At 43.6% G+C, this 27,661-nt stretch overlaps 1 protein-coding gene and 1 long non-coding RNA gene across 3 annotated transcripts in view; one reads left to right on the top strand and one right to left on the bottom strand.

Annotated features, from left to right (window-relative positions):
* The first annotated feature begins 1,539 nt into the window (after positions 1-1,539).
* On the top strand, positions 1,540-27,536 carry lmo1 (LIM domain only 1). Of its 2 annotated transcripts, XM_061244648.1 has the most exons (5): positions 1,540-2,381; positions 7,279-7,440; positions 17,943-18,156; positions 23,297-23,422; positions 27,036-27,536. In XM_061244648.1, the coding sequence occupies exons 1-5, from the start codon at positions 2,360-2,362 to the stop codon at positions 27,139-27,141; spliced, it is 630 nt and encodes a 209-aa protein (XP_061100632.1). In that variant the 5' UTR covers positions 1,540-2,359; the 3' UTR covers positions 27,142-27,536. The 2 variants fall into 2 exon arrangements, with proteins under 2 accessions (XP_061100632.1, XP_061100633.1); XM_061244649.1 differs by lacking the exon at positions 7,279-7,440 and having other exon boundaries at positions 1,579-2,381.
* LOC133130237 (uncharacterized) overlaps positions 25,170-27,661 on the bottom strand; it is a 29,830-nt gene continuing 27,338 nt past the window's right edge. Inside the window, exon 3 of the long non-coding RNA XR_009708929.1 lies at positions 25,170-25,817. This is a non-coding gene — a long non-coding RNA (uncharacterized LOC133130237). The remainder of the gene's footprint in view (positions 25,818-27,661) is intronic.

Raw genomic sequence — 27,661 nt, forward strand, 5'->3', positions numbered from 1 at the left:
TGGTGGCTGCGTGCAAACCACCGGTAAATAGATGGGGCCAGTTAATGGCCAATCAGAAATGAATTATAATGAAGTCGGAGGCACAGCAGCCACTCTGGGGCTTGTTCGGGAGTCACCACTCTGGGGCTGATTTAGGAGCCATGGCCGACCCTGAGATTTACCTCCCAAGCCGAAAGGCTCCTCTGCAGCCTCCACAACCACAAAGCCACGGGCCAGCTCCACGGTGGTTCCAACACTGTGTAGCATCTGACACACCGGTTATGAGAATTATCTTCAATAAATAAATTGCTTTTAAACAATACACAAATCTGTATTTTGGTAAATATGAATTCACAGGTCTGACCACATGATCAAAGCAGTACCTATTTATTTACAAATGACACACACACGTCCTTCTGATTTTTTAAAGGACTTCTACATTTATACACTCAAGATGATGTGAAATGGCTATTTGAAGTCTGAGGCCAGCGGCCATCACACTGTGTTTTTCTTTTTCAGTCTCCGTTTCTGTGTGATTGGATTAGTTATGTGTCATTCGCTTCTGCTAGAGGTCAGCAGACATACAATCTTGGTCATAAGTCATCAATCTATATGACTAGAGAAATGAAAAGTCAGGAATGTCAACTAGAAAGCCAGTGACAGAGGCTCCTTGCGATTGATTTTAGTGAGGGAACAATAGTAGTCCATGATAATAGAAGCCAATGAAACCAACATGGATAAACTGAGATCACATAACACATATGCCTTATGCCTTCAATTTCTCATATAACATGAATGGTACACCTTTGTATCCATTGCATTGGTGTTTTTTTTTTTCTTCTTTTGTACTGATGGACTTGTCTAACTCTTTGAATCTATATTTATACTGCATCACCTCACTTTTGAGTAGAAAACAACAACATGCTTTTAACACACAGGGGTTGTATTTTTGTACTATTTACGTTTCTGTAAAAGTCTGTTTTTATCAATAACTATTCCAGAAGAATTGAGAGAAACGATGATGAAAGGCAAACAGAATGAGCATACATCACACAGATTGCCTGCTACTGTCAAGCAGAATGCTTTGGAAATGTACTCAGCCCTTTTAAATGGTTAATCGTGGCAGGATCTCTACCTTAATTGGTTAACAGTCTCCTCGGGGCTAGTGAAAGTACTGCTATTTAAGGCATCACCATGAAACAGTAACACTTGAAACAAGACTGTAACAGCCAGCGATTATATTACCAAATTCTCCCATCTACCCACTAATCAAAACGCAGCCCATCTGTTGTGCTGTCTCTTTTAAAAACACTGCTTATCTGTGCATGTAAAGTGGTCCAGGGCATACTAATCATTGTGCAGATTTATTTCGAGAAATATTAATAAATGCAATTAGGTGCGATTTCTGTTGAACCCTTCGAATACTGGAAATGGAGAAGGGGAAATAACAAGCACGTGCATGTGTCGCAATAAAAGCCCTTGTATTGCCACCTTTTGTGATCGACGTAGGCAGAGAGAGAGAGGGAGAGAGGGGGAGAGAGGGAGAGAGAGGCACACACGCACGCACTTTCCCTTAGCTGTGCTTTTGTGTTTTGTCAGAATTAATGAGAAAAGTTCCCGTGCCCTAGGGGTAATTAGTGTCCTTGGAGTTAAATAAGCTAATACTTAGACACCTCTGGCACAAGCAATTATGTTTGTGTATTGAATAATTGATTCAAAGAGGGGGGAAGGGCTGCTAATCAGATCTGAGCATAATGAATTGATTTAATTAACAGGGGAATCCGCGGGTCTCTGGGAACTGTGCGCATTTATTCAGGAGCTGGAGAGAGCTCACCACATAAATTGGGAGAGAAAGGCAGCGAGAGTATGCTTTTAGCTCTTGTCAAGTCTGGAATTGGAATTTTTGAATACAGTTACAGTTTCGGAGCAAATGAAAGCGGGAAAATATTTTACAGGAAAGAAATCCTCACATCCTGTTCTATGCTTTCGATCCTCCGAGTATAGTAACACATATTTAACCAGGTAGAATTTCGTTTTGGTTACGCTCTTTTCTTCGTGTGGAAGATATGCGAGCGTGCCTGTCTTGTTTTGACGCTGTAAACTGCAGTTTTAGTTTAGTCCGTGGCGGCTTATTTTGAGAAAAGAAGCGATAGCGAATTGCGAAGGTGAAACGGCAATTATTTTCTTTTCTTGAATGGGGCTCCGTTATTGAGCGATCTCGTTTCAAAGAACCAGAGGACCGTGCAATTGAAGCTTGCAGCTGGACGACTCCGTTACTATCGGAAAGCAATTTCCGAAAGAAGACAAGTCAACCGGGTGGCGAAGGCTTCTGGAGCCGAAAACGGATCGCCTGGAGCCGGACTCCCCATTCCTCAGGACGATGGTGTTGGATAAGGAAGAAGGTAGGTGGGCTGCGACTGCCGACAACCTAGGGTCTTTGGATGTTGTGGGGTCTTTCTGTGTGTTTTTATTCGGAAAGGTGCAATTACTATTCAGCTTAACGCCCGATGTAGGATGCCATTAATTTCACAGTGCTTCATTCAGTAGCCTAGACCAAAACACGAACCTTTACTGCAAGACTGTGTATAGGCTACTTCCTACTTCATACTGGTAACCTATTTAAACATTAGTGTGGAGCGATTGCGCGAAGCTATGTTTTGACATCTTAACAGTGCGTTAAATTAAATTCTAGGGTTTGTCCCATATCTTTGTAGAATTTCGAAATTAGTTCTGCGAAAGGGAGGACTATTTTCGGATCGTGTCATTTCACGTGCCTGTATGTTGCGAAAATCGCAGTTTGTACCCCTTTCCGTCGGGTTATCGCTTCTACGAAGCAATCAAGTAGGCTAAACACCGGCGATCGGATATTTACAGCTGCTAAAAAATAGTTTCGAATGCGATTGCATTGTAAACAAACAGCCAGTTCCATACTGTCGCGGACTACTGTACTGGTGTTGCTTCCGTTCCAGCTGACCGCAAGCTCTAAAAGCGAAAGCAGTGTCTCTGTGCAATAGATTTATCTATTGGTAATATATCAACTGTAGTAGTTTCACTGATGATGGTAGCCAATTTAATCTAACTTGAATTAAAATGGGAAATAATGGATCCTTTAAAGTAATTGCATTCATTTCAGTGTTGCGTCTAGATGGCGTATAGTTTTATATTTGAGTTGTAATGGGCTCATGCATTAAACTATGAACTGATACTATGGTGAAATAGATCTGCGTAAAAGTCGCATTGTTTATTGTTGTGAACTCAAATAAAATCATCTTCAAAATGCAGCCAACCCCCAACCACCTATGACCTAAAACTAACTAGCCATATTCTTGTAATTGTTAGAGTATGTCCAGTGCCTGCACACGATTGTTTTTATCCAGGGACCCTTTTAAAAGTAATGGCTTGCATTTTAGAACCGTTATTTATGTCTGAAAATGGATACTTCATATCTGTTTTAGCCGAACATCTTTTCACTTGGCCATCTGAAAACCTATAAAGGCAACGTCGTAGAAACATAAATTGGTCTGTCTCTCTGAATCCATGTCTCGGCTAATGTACCCAGATTAACTCAGCTGTAAATTGTCTCCTCTGGATGTCTGTCTTGCTAAAAGTTTCCTATATGATTCATGATTCGGATTGCTTTTAACAGCTATTGGCTAAGCAATACGGTAAATGTACAAGGTGATGCAAATGGCATTAGCGGGAGAGGATGCACGGGAGCATATAATGCAGTCAATACTACATTAACTACTGATGCCCAATTACAGAAACGGGGGAGAGTGGCTTTTAGGAGCATTAGGACTTGCAGAAAAGCTGAGATCACCTGCTGCTCATTGCCTAAAAGCTTCACCCTTTGCTTGCTGGGGCCGACTGAGATTGAGTACGCTGGGGTTCTGGCAATGATGTGGAGGGCTGTCTGCAGCTGCACTACACTAGCCAGGGCTGCTAAAGACTGCCTCTTTTCAAGAGCTGCAGAAAAATTCACCTGCCTTCTGTGAGCCATGACTGAACATAGGACAGTTGTGCCCAGCAAAACGTATAATTTCCCTCCACATCTGTGGCAACAGAAGGGCGTTTTTTATTGCTTTACTAAATGATCAATGTAGGCCACTATGTAGCCTATATAAGCCTCCCTCATGTTTTGTTTGCTTCTGTTCTGTTCTGGGATATTTCAGGAAGACTACGACCTGAAACATACCATACAAATAACTTATTTCAACAAATACATTTCTTTTTCATAAAGTAAGACTCAATTTAGCCTCAAATTAAACGTTCTGATTAATTGTAAACAATCTATTTTTAATGAAAGCAAGAGACTATTTTCAGTCTGGCTGGTTTAGTTGTGAAACCTGATGTATGGAATACCAGTGAACTCCTGACTGTGCACTGAAGGTGACTGCTACTGGAGGTTTGCACACGGTGAGGATTCTTGGGGAAATGACTTGGTTTCCTTGAGGAAAGATAATCTAGTTTCCTTCTCTAAACCTCTTTTGGGGAAAGTAGGATACAAATCAATTCTCTCTTCACTGTCATACTATTTTTAAACGTTCACAAATCTCACATTTATTTCCTGACCTACAATAAACCAAGAATACAGTCATGCTGCCTTTTATTAAAATTTTAGACACTCTGGGGAAAATTCTAACCCATTATGTATTAAATAAAATTTCTAGCCTCAAGTCCATAAAATATTTGGTCATTTATTTTGCTTCATTTTTGTTGCGAGGGCAAGCTTATTACTCCAAATGCATATTGCTGCACTGAACCTAAAATGAATAAAAAGATTGCGTACTTTTTCTTAAGATACTGCAAATATTGTAAAACACCAACACGCATAGCCTGCCGGGTACAGATTGACGTGGAGAGACGGGATGGCTTGAAAAACACCTCCTTATCTTTTGTTCCAACAGAATAACTGGTCGGCCATTTAAAAAAAAAAAAAAAAAAATGGTGTTCTTAACGTCAAAGTCTTTGAGACCGGTGTCCCTTGATCCTTGAGCAACCCATGGAAATGGTTGCACTTAAACTTTCTAGTCCACTTGAGATTCTGTTGTATTCCACTAGACCTGACTAGCACAGGCCTTTTAAATACTGTGCTAACCTGTTTGGTTTCTTGATCTCTGTAATTAGTTTCTTTTCAATGGTTGGAACAATGACAAAAAAAAAGAAAGAAACGGACAACCTTGTGCATGCGGTGCATTTGTGTATGAAAATGTCGCAGTACTGAACCAGATGCCACACTGAGAAGAGACCTTTGGCTAGAGGTAAATGGCAGAATATAAATGGGAACTTCCAAGCACAGAGGAGGGAGGAAACTTGACTTCAGGTGAACATTTCATGTTGCTTTGGCTTCACTCTATCCCTGTCTGACTTTTAATCCCATCAGAAAAAAAAGCCGTTCAGTCATTTTCTTTCCTATAAGATATTAAAAATCCATCCGGAGGAACAGGAATAATTGGATCCTCATTGTAGACCTTTCCTGGGTTGATCATCCGTACCACCGCACTCTCTAAGAACAGAGTTATAGAAACCCTCCCTTTTCTCAAAACTTGATGATAAATTCTTGGTTACCTTTGTGCCTTAATTTATGCCCCTGCAGGCTTGGCTGTCCGATGAAATTTGTACATTCATAAAGCATGTGATTGAAAAGCAATGTTTCAAATAAATACGGGCCCATGATCTGGCAGCCGCTGTAATAAAACTTGGGCTTCAGGCTCCGGTTTTATTTTGAAATAATAAGAATTGCTTCATTCTTTTTACCCGAGTTACCATGGTAATTCTGTCTTGTAGCAATGTTATATTGATTTAGAAAGTGGACAGTAATATTTCTCTTCTGTTATTTCGTTTCTGTGGGTTGATTTCTAATTTCCACTTGGAGATTACTTTCATACATTTCTTAAGTCTCTTCACTCTCTTTCTCGCAGACATAATTTTCCCTCTTGTATTTGCTATTTTCTCAACTTATTGGCTTGTTCTTTCTCTAGATTAAACTTGCCAATTTCATATATTGAAATTATATTAATGCCCCCACTCCTTCCACCCCCTGCACCTCACGCCATATTATGGCCTGTTTCAGCACTTCTGTAAGAACTGGTGTTGTTCTCTTCTGTTGTCATGTGTACTTTTCACCAGGATGATCTTGGTTTATATTTAATAATTGAACCATCTTAATTGCCTGATTGCAAAGGTTTTTTTTCATTGGGATTAAGTCAACCACAGGCAACCAGCTTACTTTTTTATTTTACTATACTGTAGCTTTATGCCTAAAGCAGGTCATGGTATGTAATGAAATAAGCAAAGCAAATGATAGGCTGGCCAAGTAGACACTAGGGATTCCTTCCTGATCTATTTGTTTGCCCTGGCTGCACTCGGTGTGATTGTACCTGCTCTGCATTGGCCAGGGAAATTACAACCAACACCGCGCAAGTAAAGACTCAAACCCCAGATTTGATTATTTTAAATTCTGCCAGGTGTTCTTTGCATCTTGTGCACATCCAGAACATTGGATGCAAATTTGACTGCCTTTCCAAAACTCCAGATCACTGTTGAATCTCTTTCGATGGTGCGACTCCAGTGAATGTAGATTCTTTTCCTATAATTTCACTGTTAAGGAAAAGGAAACTGAAGTTACCATTCTCCGGTAAGGGCACGTTTATGACTCCGATGCAGATGCCGTTCCTGGTTAAATTAAGGCTACAGTGAAAATTATGTGCGAACTTATTTTCTCTCCCTTGTGCTGTAATGGCACTCAATTTAATATTCATACCAACGCGGCAACATTATGCAACAAGACACTTTTCCAAATATCGTAAGAGCTGGAGGCCTTTTCAATTTCAGTTCTACACTGCCAACACCCCTACCCGTCTCTGTACCCTCAGCGGACCTATTAAAAAAAGGGAATCCTTGTTTTTCCTTTAATTGTGTGCAGTGCTGTATGTAGGTGCTAAAATGGTAGGGAGGGGGGTATCCTGCACCTTGGCAATGTCTGCCACTCTGTATCCTTTTAGAAGATCTTCATGTGCATGGAGGCGCCAGTGAGATTCATTTCTTGGCTGTTTGAGCGCACTTTTCACTTCTCTTTTCCTTTAAACATCGGAGAAACCTTATCACCTTGAGTTCCACGTCAAAACATAGATGTAGGATGTTTATTTAATTTGTAAGAAAATGAGGTGGTTTAAATCGGAGCTGTAATTTTGCCAGTAAGCAGAGCAAACGGATGACTTGTGAAAGGAGTGCGACGTCGTTCGTGCTCGTGCGGAATAACGGGGCTCGTATTCCGCCACTTCATCTCCCCCTCTGCAGAAATGTGTCCAGTTTCAGTCTGCCACAGCCCTGCTGCTTTAAGAGCACCAAGTATCCCGGCAGCAGGAGCGCTGATGGCCTGTCCCAGTGGAGTTGCTCTTGGTAATGGTACATATGCTCAGCTGAAAGAGGGTACATGGCTACATATTGATGATTTTTACAGTAGGTGGTTTTTAATTTACTTTCCTTTGGTCTTTTAACAGCGCGTTATTCCCGCGAGTCGCCTTGTTGCAGCAGACCCACTCGCCACCACTCACTTTCACTGCAAGGCTGAGCCTCTGCCTGCAGCAGCCTGGATGTGCTACACACGCCACCCCGCTGTATGCATGTGCATACACACGCCACCCCGCTGTATGCATGTGCATACACACGCCACACACCACCCGCCACCCCGCTGTGTGCGTGTGCATACACGCCACATGCCACCCCGCTGTATGCATGTGCATACACGCCACATGCCACCCCGCTGTGTGCATGTGCATACATGCCACATGCCACCCCGCTGTGTGCATGTGCATACACGCGCCACCCCGCTGTATGCATGTGCTACACGTGCCACCCCGCTGTATGCATGTGCATACACGCGCCACCCCGCTGTGTGCATGTGCATACACGCGCCACCCCGCTGTATGCATGTGCATACACGCGCCACCCCGCTGTATGCATGTGCATACACGCGCCACCCCGCTGTGTGCATGTGCATACACGCGCCACCCCGCTGTGTGCATGTGCATACACGCGCCACCCCGCTGTGTGCATGTGCATACACATGCCACGCGCTACCCCGCTGTGTGCATACACACACCCCTACACTGCTGTCCTCTGGCATAAGGGGTCTTTGTGTCATGTCTTCCGATTAACATTTGAAATGTTTTCTTTAACCAGGTGACCCATACTGAGAATAACAGAAGCTGAGATATGTATATTATTCTCACTCTCCACTGGTCTGTGTAGGTTCTGCTGTACCTTCACTACCACCCTGTGTAATTGGTGGAGAGTGACGGTGACTGACTGCGTTAGATAAACTGCCAACGTTTACAAGCGGTGGCAAATGGCTTTAGCTAAGACTCATTTGGGTAATAAAAACAACAGCTTTTAAGAAGGCCCACAATCCAAAGTTATCTTGTTCCTAATTGCAATGCCTACTGATTGCGCACTGGGTACATTCTTCTGCCAGCACTCTCCAGCGTCTGTATACATTTAAAATGAATTTAAATATAAAAATAAAAAAAATTACTCCAGACTTACAATGAAGACTTTGGGGGTTGATTGCATACCTGGCTACAGCACTTGGCATATCCAAAGGAGGGGTTTAGCTGGTAGGCTGTCCCCCTTCCTCACTGGAAGTGATGTCCTTGGTGAAACGCTGGTATGGATGTGGTGAAGTCTCTGGCAGACTGCAGTGAGTAAGTGGAGCGGTGTTCGACTGCCGTAATGCAGTTCTGACATACCGATAATAAAATAAAAATAATAAAACGGGAACGGGTTAAAACGGGAATCGCTGAATTTATTTATTTTGAAAAAATGAAGGCCTCAATTTTCAGGTGACTTTGCATTTGACAGTGCTGCTCAAATTCCTACCAGCTAATGTTCATGCAAAACAAAAATGATCAGGAATATGAAGAACTGATGGCTATATGGCTCCATTAAATACGACAAAATCAACTCCTATCAGTCTAGGTTTCCACAGTATAATACCATTAACAGACTTAACAATAGATCTCCTAGCTTAAGGAGTATTTCTGCAGAGTAAAAATTGTAAGGAAAGACAGTCCAAACTCCTTTCAGTGACCTTATCAAATTTAGCAACCTTACAAATGATACCTCCACTGACACCTCATTCCCTTAATGAAGGTAAATTTGGCTCCCCATAACCCTTCCCTTAGCACGGCAGTGCTGGCTTCACTCCAAGATCTGAGTCGTATACACTGGAAAAATATCTTTTGACACGACTGCACTGTAAATGGACAGAGGCCAATAAAGAAAAGGCAGACATTTTAAAGAAGGTATTCAACCGCACAAACGTGGGCTGCCGTCTGAGTGTTTATGAGCTGGTAATCATTGTGATGAATCATTTATGTGGGAATCAAAGACCACAGCATAATTGCACTTAACGCATCTGTTTATGTGCAAGTATCCATCTTGGGATGAACTGATTGGCCATTGAGCTTATCGAATGAGCGAGGCCTTGTTTAATGTAAAATAGTCCTGATGCACAGATTTGTTCGCATTTTGTTTGCTTGTTAAGGGCACAGGGGTGGGTACATGCATGCGTGGTTGGCATCATTAATGCACAGCCATTCCTCTCTGCTCAGGAGAGCTTGTGGGGATTTGTAAATGTGGGGGGGGGGGGGGGGGGCACGGCTGTATTATGAAACAGGTAATGCTTTTCGGCTCAAGATGTGATTTCAATTTGCGATTCCAGGAAGGAGGAAAATATTTAAAATCTTAAAGTGCTTTCTGCAGATTGTGGTCAATAGCCAGAGTGACCCTGCGGACATCCGCGGCCTGTACTCTACAGCGGGGAGCTATCGCTGTGATGGGTGTAGAAGCCCGACTGACTACCTGCGCATGTGACATTTCGCTAAATTAAACGGGACTCCTTTTTAAGGAGTTTAAGTTTACTCTAGTGATGCTGCCTGGAAAGTCTGTATAAATGGATATGCACCCTGTAGTTTAATTTCTCAGCTGTCTGATTTGAAATGAATCTAGTGTTCTCTGACGAGATGTGTATATATATATATATATTTTTTTTTAACTGTTAAAGGGATGTTGGGAAGTTTCCAGAGCACTGGATTCATTTTGGATCAGTTCCGGGCACTACACATGCTTGTCCATTCCGATGTAATGACAATCCTCAAATGCTGCGGAACATACTGTAACTTGTAGCAATAATGTTCTGTTGAAGGCTTTTATTCCATTCCATTCCATTTTAAGTCAAATAAAGAAAAATGTCCAGTGAAAATGCACTCAGGCCATGGTTATTAAAATCTCTCTATATTGCGTTTTAATAACAAAGAGCTATACGACAGAGAGGGGAAAAGCTGCTTTAAAATCTAATGTTCCTGGGACAAACTGGTAAATGAAATGGCCTGGTGGTCGGTTTAATGAAAACGAAGTTGTTGGTCAGAGACCAATTTCTTGTCTGTTGACCTTCAATAAATCAAACCTTGAATAACTAATTAAAATCTGTGATTGCTGTTTTTTGTGAACTGTGTGGAATGGGATTGTTTGGGGGAGGGGGCATACTGAGGATGTGGATTTGATCGATACTGACCACGAACAAGCGCACAAAAATGCAGTTTGATCTATTAAATGTGAGTGGCAGCCTCAATCCACACACATTTACCTTTGTGCTCCAGTTTAATTGAAATTGGGTTGCATGCCATGGATCAGGGTTGTAGTAATTTTCACCCTTTTGTTATTCTTTAGGGAAGGGGGAAGGGGAGTATGGAGGCTAGGAGTTTTTTTCCCTTGCAACAGTAAAATGTGCTAGACTTGATTTGGGGCCGATCATAGTGGAGCAACTGTATATGTCCTTGAGTTCAAGTGCAAACCTCGAGTCCTGTTTCTTCAGGCATTCTTACTCTGCTTTCCAAGGGGGGCTTGCAGGGAGTATTATCAATACTGCTCTTTCATACGCATGCAGGTTTAAGCGACGTGAGCCAGGGGGAAATGCAGATGTGGAATGTGCCAAAGCAATGGGCAGCTTCAAAATTCTTACTAGAACTTCTTGCGAGCCATGCATTCTCATCTACCGTCAATCAAACCCATAAGTACAATAATAGAGGCAATAATAGCCTCTGATGATGAACCATGTGCATGTCCATGCCCATTAGCTTTGTGTAAGCAACAGAAAACTGTACCCTGTGGCATGCCAGGTTACAGTAAACCTTGCTCCACGGTCAAGAATCCTGATGGCTTCAATGTTCTGCCTGGTAGGCCTTTGAGGTGGGCCTCAAAGCACTTCAGTAATGTGAGTAAAATGGACACCCCGTGGTGAATATGCATTTTTTTTTTGCTCTTAAAATGAGGACCAAATTGCACTGCTTTGTGCATTTGTCTATTTTTAAAATTCAACAACTGGCCCTGAATGGCACATCTCCTGGCATGCCCTTCCAAATATTGTAATTTTGTAAATTGCCCTGGATGTATTCTGTGCTGTGCTTTCTCAAACACTGAGTGGTGTAAATTCATGCCTCCTGAATGCATTTAATGTGGGCTAAAATGTGCTCTCTGCCATTAAGCACCGGAGAGCAGAACACTGCAGTGGATGTGCTAATGGCAACACTTTGTCAGGAACCAGGAAGTGACGGCAAGATAAGCTCCTCCTCCTCAAAAGCTTGAAAATCTGTTGCTTGTGAAATAGATGGAGTTGCTGCATTTAATGCAGGTTTTGAAGTGGCTTCACTTTTACATGCATCATTAGCTTGGATATAGTCTTGGATACACTCTTAAAAGTGGAACCACAGAAAAATGGCAGCTCTTAAAAGGTACCCAAGCAAAGATCAAAACAAAGTCACTGAGGTAAAGCACTTTTCCTTACTGAAGGATTGCCCACTCTCTGTAAACCATAACCTCTGGCAAAAGGAGATGTTCAAATTTTCATTTCCATCATGGAACACCACCACTTCCCAAAAAAAAAAAAAAAAAAAAAAAAAAAACCCTGACACAAGCATTTAAACAGAGCCGCTATGTTCTGTAACAAGGACATGTTGCCAGGTTCTTGTCTTAAAAATGTGTTATTGAATTTAATTACAAAGCTGTACAACAGCTTTGATTCGTTTCTTTAATTAAACCCAGGTGAATAAATTAGAAGTATTGTGGGGATGGGCCAGTAGCTGAGAGTGCACTGGTGTTGAAGCTGAGCCAGTGTTGCTGCAGGTCCTGTGCACTGGTGTTGAAGCTGAGCCAGTGTTGCTGCAGGTCCTGTGCACTGGTGTTGAAGCTGAGCCAGTGTTGCTGCAGGTCCTGTGCACTGGTGTTGAAGCTGAGCCAGTGTTACTGCAGGTCTCATGCACTGGTGTTGAAGCTGAGCCAGTGTTGCTGCAGGTCCTGTGCACTGGTGTTGAAGCTGAGCCAGTGTTACTGCAGGTCTCATGCACTGGTGTTGAAGCTGAGCCAGTGTTGCTGCAGGTCCTGTGCACTGGTGTTGAAGCTGAGCCAGTGTTACTGCAGGTCCTGTGCACTGGTGTTGAAGCTGAGCCAGTGTTACTGCAAGTCTAATGCGGTGGCCGCTCATTTGGAGGGGATCAGAGGTAATTACAGCAAGGGACAGCGGCAGACCGCCCACAGGGGTTAGGACATTGTAACGTGAAAAGAGCGATTATTCCTCCAAGACAAAACCCTCTCTTATGCTGGGGTCGGAGCAGGGGAAGGCACGGCTGCGTTTCACTGGGGCTTATTAGCGGCGGCGGGGCTGTGAAAGTTTGCGAAAGTGAATCATCTCGCTAATGAACGAGCTCCCTCCTCCTCCTCCACCGTGGCCCCGCTCTCCCGTTACCCAGGGTGTTAATTATGTCATAATCGCAGGGCGCCGGCAAGAGTGCTTTCACAGACCTGCGTTCACAAACAGTCTGGAAAAACCAGACTCCTGACTGCCGTGTGGTACTGCCATGCTTTCATTATGGTGCCATGCCTGCGAAACTTGACGAAAAACTGTGCGCCTTGGCGGTGCATGTAATTATAGCGCGCTGCTTCATTTTTGCCAGGGTTTTTTTTAATCCGCACTGTTGTATCACCTGAGATTACTTCTAGATGACTTGCATGTCTTCCCCCACAGGACAGTCGGTGTCTACAGGCTCAATTACATTAATGAGGTGAGCCACTTGAAAGAGGCTGAATAATGCACACAGGCAGTTGCATGGCATCTCCATTAATGAACCCCTGTAGCGTTTTGCATCAGTCCTCTGACCAGGCTGATCTCCAGCAGAATTGACCACATGACTCAATCTGCCACTGTCTGGACATTGCCAATGTTCTTGGCCAAAACCAGTGTAGTACTCTGCAGTGGCGGGTGTGATCTGGTTTCTTTAGATCTTCATTATAAAAGCATCCCCTTGCTATTCACCAGGTGCCTACATCATTGGGATATGTGCCACTTCTGGGCGCTAGTTTTCCTGTAGTACTGTGACTGGAGGGCGGTCCGGTCCACAGTTATTCTAAATGCACCTTAGTCCTTGCATGTGGCAATGGGTTGGTGGGTTGTGACCTACAGGAACTATAAGCACCGCTTGTAGCCACTAGACTTCACGGTCGTCTCTGTGGAGGACAAGAAACGGAAGAAATTGTCTTCAGTGAATTAAACCGACGCTGTAGATCCCTGAAGATAAAAATGAACACTTGAGTCTTTCACTCAAATGAAGGAAATTGCAGAAATGAGGTCTTTCACTGTGGAAATTAACAAGCCGTGAGATGGGTTTCCCCTTGCAGCCCCAACAGTCAGAGGCCTTCTCCGAATGGATTCTCAGACCATAACTACAGTAACTGTGGGGTAGAAAGTCAAGTGTTCCGAGTGTAGTGAGACTAGTATTACTGGAACAAAGCATGTAATCCTTGAAGTTACAACTGAAGAGTGAATAGAGTGTATTATGTAGTAGTACTGGAGTAGAGGGACTAGTATTAATGGAGTGGTCACTGTGTGCCATGTTATATTGTTTTTTGATAATCAGCAATTATCCATTATAAATTACAGCTCTGCCAATGCTGAAAATACTGTCTGCGTGTTCTCATGTTGGTTGAAGGAACTACAGCCCTCCCACTTTCTAGTTTACCTTTGAGTAAACATCCTGTTGTACCCATCTATACCAGGTGCTACACTGCACGCACGAGACTCCAGTGTGCTGCGTTCATACACCTGCAGCCACACCTCAAGCAGTGCCCCTTTTTCCCCACTATGCCACTACGAATGAAAATCTACCCCTTTTAGTAAATAAATTGTTTTCACAAGTCTTGAGACGTGATTGAGCAAACTCCTTATATAAACACAGCCAAAATGTAAACAGAGCTGGGCTTATGGCTTTGTGTTGGAGAGATTAAAGCTTGCCCGTTTGTTTGCTCAAAATGTGTCCGACGCCTTTTTGTAACTGAAGGGGATTATCAACACTAGTTGTAATTTTGAAAGCAAACCGTGCGAGTGACCGAGTGGTTTTTATTTAACTTTTTTTTAATTTACATTTTAAAAATCTATTTATTTTTGGCCCTACCACCCAAACTGCCATTTGCCATTGTTGGCTGCACAGGTCATTTATTTACCAGGGCTGTGAGAGGCACGCAGGACCTGTGATGAGTAAACCTGTTCTCTGAGTGGCGGGGGGAGGCGGGGCCTGGAGCTCATGGGCGAGGCTTCATGCGCCAGTGATGTTCGTCAGGGCCAGTCCTGGAGCCCCGCGAGTCACCCTCGCATCAAGATGTCACTCTCCTTAATTGATCATATCTATTTAATTAGAGAGAGTGACCCTGCTCAGGAACGGTGGCAGGGGTGTTTTCTGATCCCGCCACCCTCATTTCCAAAGATTAGAGCGCTGCAGTCAGGGTGGAAGAGGAGGGGTGGGTGGGCGAGCGAGAGACGTCCGTTTTATTCCTCCTCCTCTAACCTGGGGAAATATTGGGGCTGCTGTGCCGATGTGATAATTGCATTGTAATGCTTTAAAGCGTTTCCTCGAGTGCATTGAACCATTTTTTTTAAACCTTAAATACATGAAAAGGGTTACCACGTTGATTTGATTTTTTGATAGGGATACAAAATGGAACTTGAAATAGGCTTACATGGAAATCGGATGCTATCTCTGTAATGGAAAGTACATGGTCTGACAGTTTCAAATGCAAACTTAACTGTACATATTCTAAAAAGATAAGGTCTTTAAAAAAAAAAAAAAAAAAAGGATGGGAAAGAGAGGGATGACAAGCTCCATTCGAAGTATTAATGGCAAATGAATTTCTCTGAGAACATGTTTTGGCGAGGCAAAAAGCTCTTTTCTTTTAAAGGGAGAGGAAAAAAAACGCAGCCCCTGTAAAATATGAATCCTTGGCAACAGGGGTATGCTTTTGTGACACCGAATGACAGGGGAAGGTCAGTGGCACTCGTATCTGTTAAATGGATTGGATTAAGTGGGAGCTGCTTCTTCAGCCGCCGTTTCCTTTTATGATGTTAACTTTTTGTTCTTGAAGTCGACGGAGCACAAATGGCAGAGTGTCGGGAGGGGAGGCGGGAGGAGCAGGAGGCAGTGTTCTGGGCGAGGGCTTTCATGTGCTACAAAGTGCACTGATGGGTGCACTCCAGTGCCAAATTGTCTTCTGGCATTAGGGAATTGATACAACCCTTAGTTTTTATGCAATCATTTATTCTACGGAGCCCTTTTTTGTTTAGAATGCCGCTGCTTCTGGAGCTTTTTATAAGGCACGATTTTTTTTTTTTTTTTTTTTTTGCGTTTTTTTTTTTTCCCCTTTTTTCCGGCAGATGCACATCAAGCGGCTGTTTGCTCCTCATTACGCGGCGGCAGCAGGCGCGGAGACGTAGACCAATTAAAGGCAGGATCTGGCTCTCTTTACGTGTTGACTCTGCGCTGCTCACTTCAGGCAGCTCTCGCTGGGCCGCCGGGACGTCGGCGGGAGCCACGCTTCCCGATCTGGGTTAGGAACGGAGCGCCGCCTCGCAGGAGGACCGTTATCCCCCCCGTTACCCCCCCCCGCGCTACCTCGCATCCCTCCGCCCGAGCCGCGCACGCGCGGGGAGCGCCAAGGTTACTGTAATAACGGGGAGAGAGCCGTCCGTGTGATCAAAGGGTTAAAAGGCCCTTTCTCAGCTTTGTGCGAAACGCACGCATGCATTGTTAAAAGGTTGGCGGGAGGGGGGGGAAAAAGGGGGGGGGGGGGCTCTAAACCAATTATGAGTACCTCGCTAGATGGGAGGGGTGCGACCTTTGTGTATAATTAGTTCTCTTATTTAAAGCAAAGATTTTGAATAGAATAACTAATTAGCTGTCATAAATGGCAAATTAAAGATTTCGGTGGGACCCCAGAGGGAGATGGAGGGAACGCGATTCCCCTGCCGCACAAACGCGAACGCACACGCACACACCCTGACTGGCGTTCTCCTCATTAAACCTGTTTTTAGTTCACTACGAGCCTGACAGACGAGAACTGTTGGCATACCTGCAGAGCGATCCTCTTAACAAGCCATGAAATGCTGGGAGAGGAGAGCGCCCTGAGCTAGTGTGGCTTCAATTTTGAAGCTTTTTAGCTTCATTTACTCTGAACATTGGTATTTATAGCAAGTTTTGTGATCCTAATGCGCTGGCTTCAAGGAGCCTGTTCTGGAAGGGGAGAAGGTGAGGGAACCAGGGGGCAGACTGGGCACTAATTGATGTCTCCCATCAGCAGTACTGGACCAATTAGTCTCCCCTGTCTACTTCTGATAAAGAAGTCTGTTGGCCAAATATCACTGGAGCTACAGTTCCCGTCTAAGGCTCAGCTGTGAATCTGACTAACAAGCTTTTGTTCTTTAGACTTTTTTTTTTGGCTAGGAGGGGGTCAGGGGGTGGGGTGTTGTATCTTTATTTTAAAAGCATGCTTGCCTACCACGTTGGCAGACGGGACACAAAACTAATGGGCACGATGGCAGGAAATCAGAAGTCATTCAGTGTCTTCGTATTCATGTCTATCCTTTCACTGACGTACCGTCTACTGTACCATTGACCGCACCCGGTGAGTTTTGAATAAAAATACATGTGACCTCCTTTCAGTTTAAGGTTTTGCTTTTCATGAATATAAAGTCATGGTAGGTAGCACTTCTCCCGTCTCCCCAGCTGAGAGAGATGCATTGTGAAAGTCGAGTCGAGTGGCCGGTGACAGTGCGTTCTATTAGTGGAATCAATATGTGTTGGCGCGTGCATGCCGGAGAGTGTCTTAAGTGCTGTTGTCCTGAGCTTTCAGCTGCAGCACACCTGTTGGTGCAGGCTGCACCACTGAGTGGAACTGTCACCGGATTCGCCCGGGGGGTGGGGGCGGTGGCTTTTAGTCCCAGCACAAATGTCAACCGCAGGAGGACTATTAGAACAGTTATTAAATGTATTGCTTTGAGAGGAAAAAAAAAACTACAATGTGCAGTTGGAGACGAGGAATCCTGCCTGTGGGTCGTGTCTTTGGAATGTGTTTACTCTTCGCACTTGGAGTCTCTGAGTGGCGGGAATGGAATGGTGCTGTACACGAGTGAATGATGTAAACAAGGCTAATACCTGATTATTGGTGCGCCAACGTACTGTACATGTGAAGCGCCATTATTGCAGCTCAGGAATCCTATTTAATGAAAGAAGGTAATTGTTTATGTGCATATTTGTTTAAAGGGGAAAGCAGATGAAAGGGTTTAGAAAACCATGTTTTGCAAGATAACAAAATTATTTCCAAATATTATTTATTTTTATTTTTTCTAAACAATATTCCATGATTTCTCCAAAAGGCAAAGGCAAATGATATCTTGCTACAAAATGTCTTGTAGAAACTGGGTTTATATGAATTGGGCGCAGTGCTCCCTGGCCCCGGTGAGCTGTAGAACAGCTAAGCCTTTATCAAAAATGGGCCACGAAAAGTGACTTGTTTACTTGGGTGGGTAACATCACACAATTTAAGGCTGTTTATGCCCCCCCTCTCTCCCCCTATGCTTCCAGGTGTGCCCATGCTCTCTGTTCAGCCCAAGGGGAAACAGAAGGGATGCGCCGGCTGTAATCGCAAGATTAAAGACCGCTACCTGCTCAAGGCCCTGGACAAATACTGGCACGAGGACTGTCTAAAGTGTGCCTGCTGTGACTGCCGCTTGGGGGAGGTTGGCTCCACCCTCTACACAAAAGCCAATCTCATTCTCTGTCGCAGGGACTACCTGAGGTAAGTGCGTCCGTTGGAAGAAATAAATCCAACTTGCAGTGCATTCCGGTCCACGTTTCATTAAAACTAGCGCATTTTATGGCACGCCGCAATCCGGACACACACAAATCGGGTGCATGAATATCAGCTAATGGGTGCCAGAACAAAATCTAATCACGGGGAGTAAAGCGGAAAGGAGATGATTATGTCTGGGTATGACCAGCTAGTTAACCAGTTGTGTGTGTGTGTCTGTGTGGTATTCATCCCATTCCATTATTGAGCACCATAAAGATTTGTTTGAAAACCAGAACTTACTAAACTACATGCAATGGATATGTAATTTCTCTTCCTGTATTTAGGATGGTTCTATTCAATTCAGGGGATAATTCTTGATGGCAAAACTATTGGCCTACAAGCGGAAGCTACCACTACATTTGCTCATTGATGCTAACAGGACCCACAAGTTCCCAGTTGTTGCCAGTAGCACAACTCTAGTTGCTAGTCTTCATGTAGTGTGTAAAATGGTGACTGGTTTCGGGGCGAGTACCATGGAGGGGTGTAGTGGGAGAAGGGCACTGCAGCACTGACACTGCTACTAATTCCATGATAGGAACTTGAAAGGAGGGGAGGGTTGAAATAAAATCCTGATTAAAAAATGTAGTATTCATACTTGCTGCTGCCCTCTACTGCCGCTAGCATTTACATATGGAAGAATATTTTTTTATTTTTTTGTGCGGTAGGTTAGAATGCGCTATTCCCAGAGCTTGAGTTGTCCTCAGGCTGTATTGGTCGATGAGCATCAAGGAGTCGTTTGTTCCTTGCTAAAACATGGTTGACTTGACAAGAGGTGCAGCAATTATGTTAGAATACTATTCTCGTGTGTTGACATTGCATTGTTCGTTTTTCTTAATTCCATGCTCCCAACCCTGGGGGAGATCAGTCAGAAATGGTAATTTTTAGTTGTTTACATGCTTTTCTATGAGAGAACACGAGTAAGCATGCGCGCACACACACACACACACACACACGCGCACACACACACACACACCCACACAAACAATTCTGTGATGAAATTGGAGGTGCACTACACCACTTTTCTCCCCTTTATGTTATCCCCTGCACTGGAGCGCTTGGACAGATGGCACACACCAGGTAAAGGCAAAAGCTTCTATAATTCAGATGGACAGAAAATCTACTGAATCAAATCTAGAGTGGAGTGTTTGATCCTTTAAGCGGACTCAACTCCATAGTTAAGTTGGGACTTATTTGTTTACAAAAAAGGTAGGAAGTCTATTTGAGGCATGAATATATATATCTGAATAGGTGAGAGGTTGGCGGTGCAGTGATGTACGTGAGACTCATAGCTGTAGAGTGCGTGCGTGTTTGCGTGCGTGTTTGCGTGCGCGCGTGTGCCGTGTGTATGTCTTGTGTTACAGCTCCACTCCGGTCTAATGAAATCCAGCCCACTCATCGGCTCCTCAGTCTGAAACAAATGTATGCCACTTAGCGGGAGAAGACACTTGAGATGGATTCTGTTATGAATCAAATTAAACAACTTTCCCACTCGTACAACTGCAAAAGGTATTAACAGAAGGTTACACAGCCTGCACGAACCCACTCCCCACTGTCAAAGAAACGCGTCGTCTCACCTTAGTAATGAAGTTGAATTCTTGCCTAGCCTTGCCCTCCTTTTTATACTGTGGTAGTTCATTAAATCAGACGAGGGGATCAAATGTGCTTTCTTTCAGTTCGGTGGGGTTTTTTTGCGGACCTGTCGTGTGTAAATTAGGCTGCGAGGGGTTCCCAATGCACGCACGCTTCAGGAACGCGGGCCCCATAACGAGCGTTCGCCCTTTGTGCTGCGGTGGGTAACACCGTACTCGGGACCCCAAGTTTTGCCTAAACGTCACACCGGAGAAGTTTTGGATTCTGCTTGACATTCAGTTCTTTGTAATAAAATGCAAAAGGGCTAATCAGCATTTTCACCCCTCTCTGTTACTCGCACGCACAGGAACACACAGGCGCACACACTCTTCTCTTTATCACGGAGAACAATAGATTAATTAGCGGCTTCATTTTCCGAGGGCTGTGGGTCTTGTGACCTCGCCGTACAAGGTTGACTAGTTCGTTGTGCTTTTGATTGTGAGGACCCAGGGCCTGAAATAGCTTTATCTTGTAGCTATTAGATATATTAAGGGGAGAAGATTTGTCATCCGCTTATGAAAGGAGAGCTTTTTTTAATTGAATTTTGACCCACTGCAAATACCAACATTTCTGACTAAAACGGGAACTTGACAGGCTTACATTTGCCAATTAGTCAATATCCAATAATACACCATTTTTTGTTGGGGGAGGAAAAATGTAAAGCAGGATTTTATTTTTGTCAGTCCTTAGCAATATCATGTCAGACTACTACAGCAAATTTCATTTTGTAGGCCAGACTTTGAATTTCAAATATCGCATATATTCACCAACTCTTGAAGTTGTGTCTCTGGGGTTGAGATTAGCAATGGTCTATAATTTCAATTTTCATTTCAGCAAAACACTTATCCTTGGATGAAACCTATATAAAAACCCGAAAGTCCTCCAGTATACATTCAGTGAAATCCTAAGGGCTCCGTTCCTTTCAACACAAATTGTGTGGTTTTAGAACTGGATTCATGTCTTTTATAGTTTCCAAATTTTCCAGGTAACCTGGCAACCTTTTAGCTCCACTTCAATTAATCATCAAGCACTCAAACCCCAACTTGTCAGCACTGCCTGTACTGCACGCCTAGGCTCTCCAAAACATGCAACTCTGGCTGGTTGGCCTTGTTCTGTCCAAGACTTTTACTCCACAAACACTGCTACCTCTGCTGCTAATTTACTGTAAGCATTTACAGAAATGCACTCCCGTAAGAGGAAATGAGGATCAACACGTTGGATTAATAAATCCCTATCCACAGAAACTGATGTGATTCTCAAAGGAAGTGGTTGAGGCTCTGAAATAATAGACCTGTCCACATACTAAAAAGTATGATTAGAATCAATACAAATCCTGACTGCATAAATGGGTGGGTAAACAAAATGAGAAGAAATGTTTTGCTTTTTAGTGTACACGAGCCATTTCTGAAAGTTGATGAAACCCATTGTTTTTTTCTGAAAGTATAGATTTGTGATGAGTTCCAGTTATGAGACTATTGTGTCTGTTATTGGGTGGATTTGGATGAGGCCTCTGGACCAAAGAGAAGCAGGCCTCAAAATCGTAAACGGGTTTCCCAGTAACTCGTTGTCACTCGTTGGTGAACCAGCCTGTCCTCCAATCAGCATTCATTCTCCTGAAGTACTGTCTGAAATGCTGATGCCAATTGGGGAGATGTAAGGAGAGGGAAATTATTTGTAACATCCAATGTTGAATGGTTTTGGTCAGTTATTTCCATGTTTCCTCTAGTTTGGGAAAAATCAAATGTGAACATTAATCAGAAGGGAAGTATAAGAAGTGTTCCATCAAGACATACACTGCCTTTTTGTCCCATCTTAAAATAAATAAATAAACATTTTCAGTGACACTGCAATAAATCAAATATCTGACACTAATTTTAACAGCCTGTCCTTTAAAAACCTGCACAGTGGAATGTTAAGGATTACGAAATCCTCTGAGGCACCACGTCATGTTTGAGAAGAATTGCGTGCGCGCGTGTGTCCACATTGAAGGCCAGCTCTGTTGCACAGCAGCTACAGAGATGCTATTATCACTGTGCATATACCGTGCGAGTCCAGGCAAGTGTGTAAATGCATAGAATAATATAATAAACTTGATTCATTGATAAACAAGCTAACGCAAAATGACAATTTAGACGATAATAACTAAAATGGGGTGCTGAAGTAATTACTGAAAACGGCTAAGACCAGGATAGGGCTGAATGGCTAAAGAACATGGTTTTTGTTCTTGAAAAACATTTTTATTTTTTTGTGCCAATTTCTGTAGGGCTTTAGACCATTTAAATGATGGTAGAACCTGTATCATACTTAACCGAATTCACCCTTTTCTTTTAAATTTTTTTTATTTTTTTTTGTCATTTCTAAAAATGACACTCAATGTACATGGCCATGCCTTTTTTGTTGTAGATTTGAGAAGACCATTCCATTTTATTTGAAAATAGCAGGTGCTTCAGCCAGAAGGTGAGCCCATACATCAATAAAATGTTTTTTCAATAATGTTTTTAAATAATAAATTGGCTTTAAACAGACAAAATCACTACTAATGTCTGCTACATTATCTTGAGGGTTCATTCTATCTGGACTTTTTGATTCCCAGACAGTGCTGATCTGCCTGATGGTAGACGTTCTTCTGTGTTCTAGTGAAGGGGGGTACCAATAGTATTTGCGCAAATTTTTCACAAGACCATATCGTGATATTATTTGCAGATGTCACCCAACCTTCACCCTCCCTGTGCTGGGGTCCACACACCCTCTGCAGGAGTGGCCAGCTGGCAGAAATTGGTGTCCGTTACCCTGTCTATTGAACTTTTGACTATTGCAGAATTTAACGTTTTGTGTAAAGAAATAAAAATAAATAATAATAAAAAAGGGGGGGGGGGGAATCCATCTGGATTCGGTTGTAGCGGAGTCTCATTAGTTCCACTGGAGTTTATTTTTAAGGGGAGGCCAACCTTCAGCAGTTCGATTGGTAGCTTACCGACCGACCCCCCCCTTCCTTGCTTTTGCAATGTGCAAGGCAAAACCCTTTGAAGGAAAGCATTAGAACCATGTGATTGTTTTAATGAGATCATTAGCAAAGAATTAACATCTAAGTTTGCACCCTCTACCAAAAAATACCAAGTGTGCGTGCCAAGATGGATCTTTCAGGACCAACAGCTGAGATTGGTACTCAACTCTAACTCAATTTCCATTTTGTATAGCACCCTGTACAGTAAGACTGTCACAGTGCTTCACTAGGAACATTTTCCAGGGAAAAAATAACTAGAAAAATGAGCCAATGTGGGGGGGAAAACTGGCGTATTATTCTGTGACCCCTTCAAAGGAGATGGAGATGATTCTGGGAAGATGGCAGCACACACAGACGGCACTTTTCCACACTGAACACACAGACCGACAGCTCTCCTCCCCTTACAGTGGTATTACAGATGTGTTTGCTACCTAACTCTCTTCTCTCTTGCAGGCTCTTTGGTACGACAGGGAACTGCGCTGCCTGCAGTAAATTGATCCCTGCCTTTGAAATGGTGATGAGAGCCAGAGATAATGTTTACCATTTGGACTGTTTTGCCTGTCAGCTTTGTAACCAGAGGTAAGCAGATCTTATGCGAGTTGTCCTTTTTCTAATATCTTTAAAACCCACTCCAGTGGAGGCTCTACCCTGTTTGTTCCACTGTTTTCTTTAGAAAACTGATATCGGTTTAGTAGGTATGGAGTGGGTGCTTCACATATGTCAGTCAGTCTGTCAAGTTAATGTGTGTCAAGGCATGGAGACTAGTAGCACAGTACACCCTTGTGGACCATACACTTTATACATTATGCAAATGCAGGCACTGTTTACCATGAGGGGGATGGCCCGGTCGTGGACGTGTCATATCATATGACTTCTGGTCTCACCTGCCCTCAATTTCATTAGGTGACTGAAAACAAAAAATCATTTCCTTTTGAAAAATCACTTTTAGGCTCTACACGACGGTGCTTTGCAGTTTTCCTGCTACCTCAGGCGCATTTCGTCCAAAAAGCTATTTTTCAAGGCAGTGAGTCATTAACACCTTAGTGAAATGGTCACCAGCTCAAAATGGCCGGCCCGTGAGAATCATGGTGCAGTGTCTGTCTGTAGACCTTTCATCTGCTGTCAACTCTGCACCAGCCCTGCTCTCTACGTATGTTTGATTGGCTATGGGCAATAAGCCATTTTTATTTTTTTTACTTCGAACCCTAAAAATAGTTTGTTGGCGTTTGTGGCTTTGTGCCAAGATTAAAAACTTGATTAAGGGGGCGGAAAACATTTATTTTTCATTTGTTTTAAAAAGTCCGTTTCCGCTGCCAGGCCAGTGGAAACCGATCAAACTTACGACACTCTGCTCAAACCTGGGTGAGTAAGCCAGGACCCAGTAATAAGCCTTTGGTGAAAAGGATCGCTAAAAACGGCCTCCCAAATCACTGACTTTTTTGGGGGGGAGGGTTGCGGGTTTGGTGCCCCACAGACTGACTCCGAGCAATACCTGGCCTTTTACAGGTATTATAGTTCTGCATGTTTGGAGAGATTATTGCTGCATCTCATCCAAACCTTCAATGTATCATTTGGCCCCTACTGGAATCTGGTTTTAGTCAGATAAATTTTCACTTAAATGTCGTGGTAGAGGAGTGAGCCCAAACCCTGCCAATTTACTCGCCTCACTTCTTTGCCTGTTCCCATTGGCTAATTTCACACCGCTTCTCTTCCAATGAGTGCCATTTGCTAGGCTTAAAAAAATGCACGGAGGAAAGGAAAAAAACTAAAATAAAATCCTGGTCCTGTTTTCGCTGACAAACACACTGTTTTTGCCACATGAATCATTCCTTGCTAAGCGAGTGCTCGGTGTTGACGCTTATTTATTAATTTATTTGGTTATTTGGTGACCCCTCATGCCTCTACATGGGTCTGGTGTGACCCGCACTGCTCTGTTTATAAATCACCGTGATGGGTGGGAAGCGCTCCGCATGCTGCTGATTTCTGAGCGGCACGGTGCCACCCACTGGCCGTGATGCTGGCCTCTCCGCAGCGACCGCGGGCCGAGGACCCCGTCCCCCGCCGTTTCCTCATTTATTTCCACTAATTCTCTTCTGTTGTTGCAGTCTCCACTTACTGCATTTTTCTTCGTCTTTTTTTTTTTTGTGCCTATAGCTTTGTGGAAGGATGAACATAATTTTTGTAAAAAGTTCATTTTTAACCGTAGTATTTTATTTTAATTTTTTTATTACATGAGTTATGGTATTGACTGGAACAATATTCCAACATCATGCTCAAGAATATTTTTATTATTATTATGTTTTTGTTTTTTTTACACTGTCCACAATCTAAGGTGTTAAACTAAGGTCTGGTCTCAGCTTGCACGTGTCAGATTTCAAATTTTGTCTGGCTCATGAGGCACTTAAAAGCAGCCCACATTTGAGGCTAAAACCATAATATACAGCCCAGATATGGGGTTTCCACAGCTGGGGGCTGAAAGACGTTTGGGGTGCATCATACTCTTTGTTCTGAGCGTAATTTCAGCTGTCTCTTAGGGGGTGACTGATTAACATTTTTGAGATATGGAGAACAGCTCTTTTTCACTCTAAAAAAAGAATTGCTGCAATCCATACCAGCAAAGGGCAAGTGGTGCTTGGAGGTCAATTTAGCTAGTTTATTTAACGCTACAATTTTAAATGAACGGTTTAAATTAAAGGTGCAGTTTTAATTCATAAATAATAGTCTTGTTTAAAATGCACGCCACGGTTTGCTTGTCTTCATTTGGCTGTAGCGAATGGTGAAAGTGCAGCCTGTAGCATGTTTATTTTTCAGGGAGCTCAGTCATGGCGGGTTCAGCCTGTGGCTTTCATTTGGCCAGGGTCTCTCAGGTTTCCGTTGCATCAGTGCCTCCACGTAGCAGGTGCCCAGGATTTATTTCTGTCCGTAAGAGATGCACTTCCCTTCCAATCACTGCGACTTCTCATGGAGGTATGACCTGTAAAGTGTAAAATAATCACAGGCTGGCGGTGAATGGATCACAGGAGAGGCTCCTGCTGCAGTGCTGGGTGCAGGTAGCACGGCAGTCACTCAGTGGCTGTATCATGCTGGACTGAAAAAGGGGATTAAAAAACCCATTTCAACTTAGCATTATATTAACACCACACAAATTGTGCTAAAAAAATAAATAAACCAATTATAATACTGCATCCAAGTCATTTAAACAAGAATTCAAACAACTCCATGTCAATGACCACAGGGTCCCTACCAATGCTTGCTCGCCCACACACACACACACACACACACACACACACACACACACACACACACACGCTGTATGACACATTTGTTTGCACGCGTGCGCACACGCACCCACATACATGTATACACACAACCAAGGTGGCCACAGAAAAGAGGTGGGCACTATCCATCGGCTATTCCCAGCTAGTTGTGCCCACCTAAAGACTAACATTCTCACAACCGTGCAGAAACGCAGAGAGAACGCTGCGGCAGCCATTTCCTCCGGTGTGGACGCAGAAGGTCAGACTGGCAGCCCCTTCCCATACAACTGCATTACCCTCCAACGGCCTTTTAAATGGGCTCATAATTACAAATTACGCAGGGGTGCCTGCTGGAATTGACTGGCTGTGGCCTTACACACACACACACACACACACACACACACACACACCTCACTGTGTCCATTTAATGCCTCATTCCAGGTCCAGCATAAAATGCTGGTAAGGACCAGAGTAGCAATGCCAATACACTCTCCTGCCCACCGGTCCTAGGTCTCCAGTTCTGTCCATGTAGAAAGCGTAAAAGTATATGGCTTTTTATATCTTGCAAAAGCACGGCACATTTGCAACATTTGGCATCGGTGAATGGTGGTGCCCGTGGCTGGGTTTCCTAGGAAACGGATGTGATGCATGTGCCAGGCCTGCCGAGGGCAAGTGTGGTTTCAGTGGGTGCCAGGCCTCTTGTGTGCGCTGAAAACACCACAAAAAACATAAAAACGCATTTAAAATCACCCTGCAACTCTGTGCTCGCATCATAAGATGGCGGTAATGCTGGGAACGCTGAGACGGACCCAGATAAAGCACATCCAACACAATCCACAGACGACCGTTGAAATCACACTGGCACGGAAACGACGGTGTGGACCGTGTCCTTCTGCTGCCCTGTTACATGTGACACGTGCTGTGTGTGCTCGCAGGTTTTGCGTGGGGGACAAGTTTTTCCTCAAGAACAACATGATTCTGTGCCAGATGGACTATGAGGAGGGGCAGCTGAACGGGAGCTTCGAGACACAGGTTCAATAGCCGGAGCTGAGGGGGACGGATGCACTGCTGCACTCAGTGAGGGGCGTCTGTCTGCTTGCCTGCAATACTTTTTAATCCTTGCCCATCCCCAAGGACTCTTGTACATGTTATCCTTTTTTGCCCCTCCCTCCCCAACACTGAGCAGTTACACATTTTCGATGTACAGTTGTGCCTGCTTGGCTGAGCACCGTATTGCCTGTATGTTTGTGATGTTTGTTTTTGGATTTTGCCCCCATCCCACCCCCTCCTTCTCCCTCCCCCTTTCTCTTTTGGGGGCGATTTTCCTCTGGGGGTCTGTACAGTCTGTTTTTTCTGTATATATGAACTGGAACATTTATTTTAAGAAAATGTAATGCAATTTTATTACTAGTGTGAATTAAAGATTCTTAAATGTTTGTGGTGAGTCATTTATTTATCCCCCCAGAAAACCAAAGTTATTTGCAGAGGCTGTTCTTTATGCTGATGCGTTTGTTTAGCTATTTATGAAGAAAAAATGAAATAAAATCCTCCTTTAAAAGTT

The sequence above is a fragment of the Conger conger genome, chromosome 6, assembly GCF_963514075.1.
Source record: "Conger conger chromosome 6, fConCon1.1, whole genome shotgun sequence".
In the NCBI taxonomy this organism is placed as follows: Eukaryota; Metazoa; Chordata; class Actinopteri; order Anguilliformes; family Congridae; genus Conger; species Conger conger.

Coding starts and splice junctions, on each gene's coding strand:
- lmo1 (XM_061244648.1), top strand. CDS start 2,360: ATGGTGTTGGATAAGGAAGAAG. Junction 7,441..17,942: donor ACATATTGATGATTTTTACA/GTAGGTGGTTTT, acceptor CTATGCTTCCAG/GTGTGCCCATGCTCTCTGTT. Junction 23,423..27,035: donor TGTCAGCTTTGTAACCAGAG/GTAAGCAGATCT, acceptor GTGTGCTCGCAG/GTTTTGCGTGGGGGACAAGT.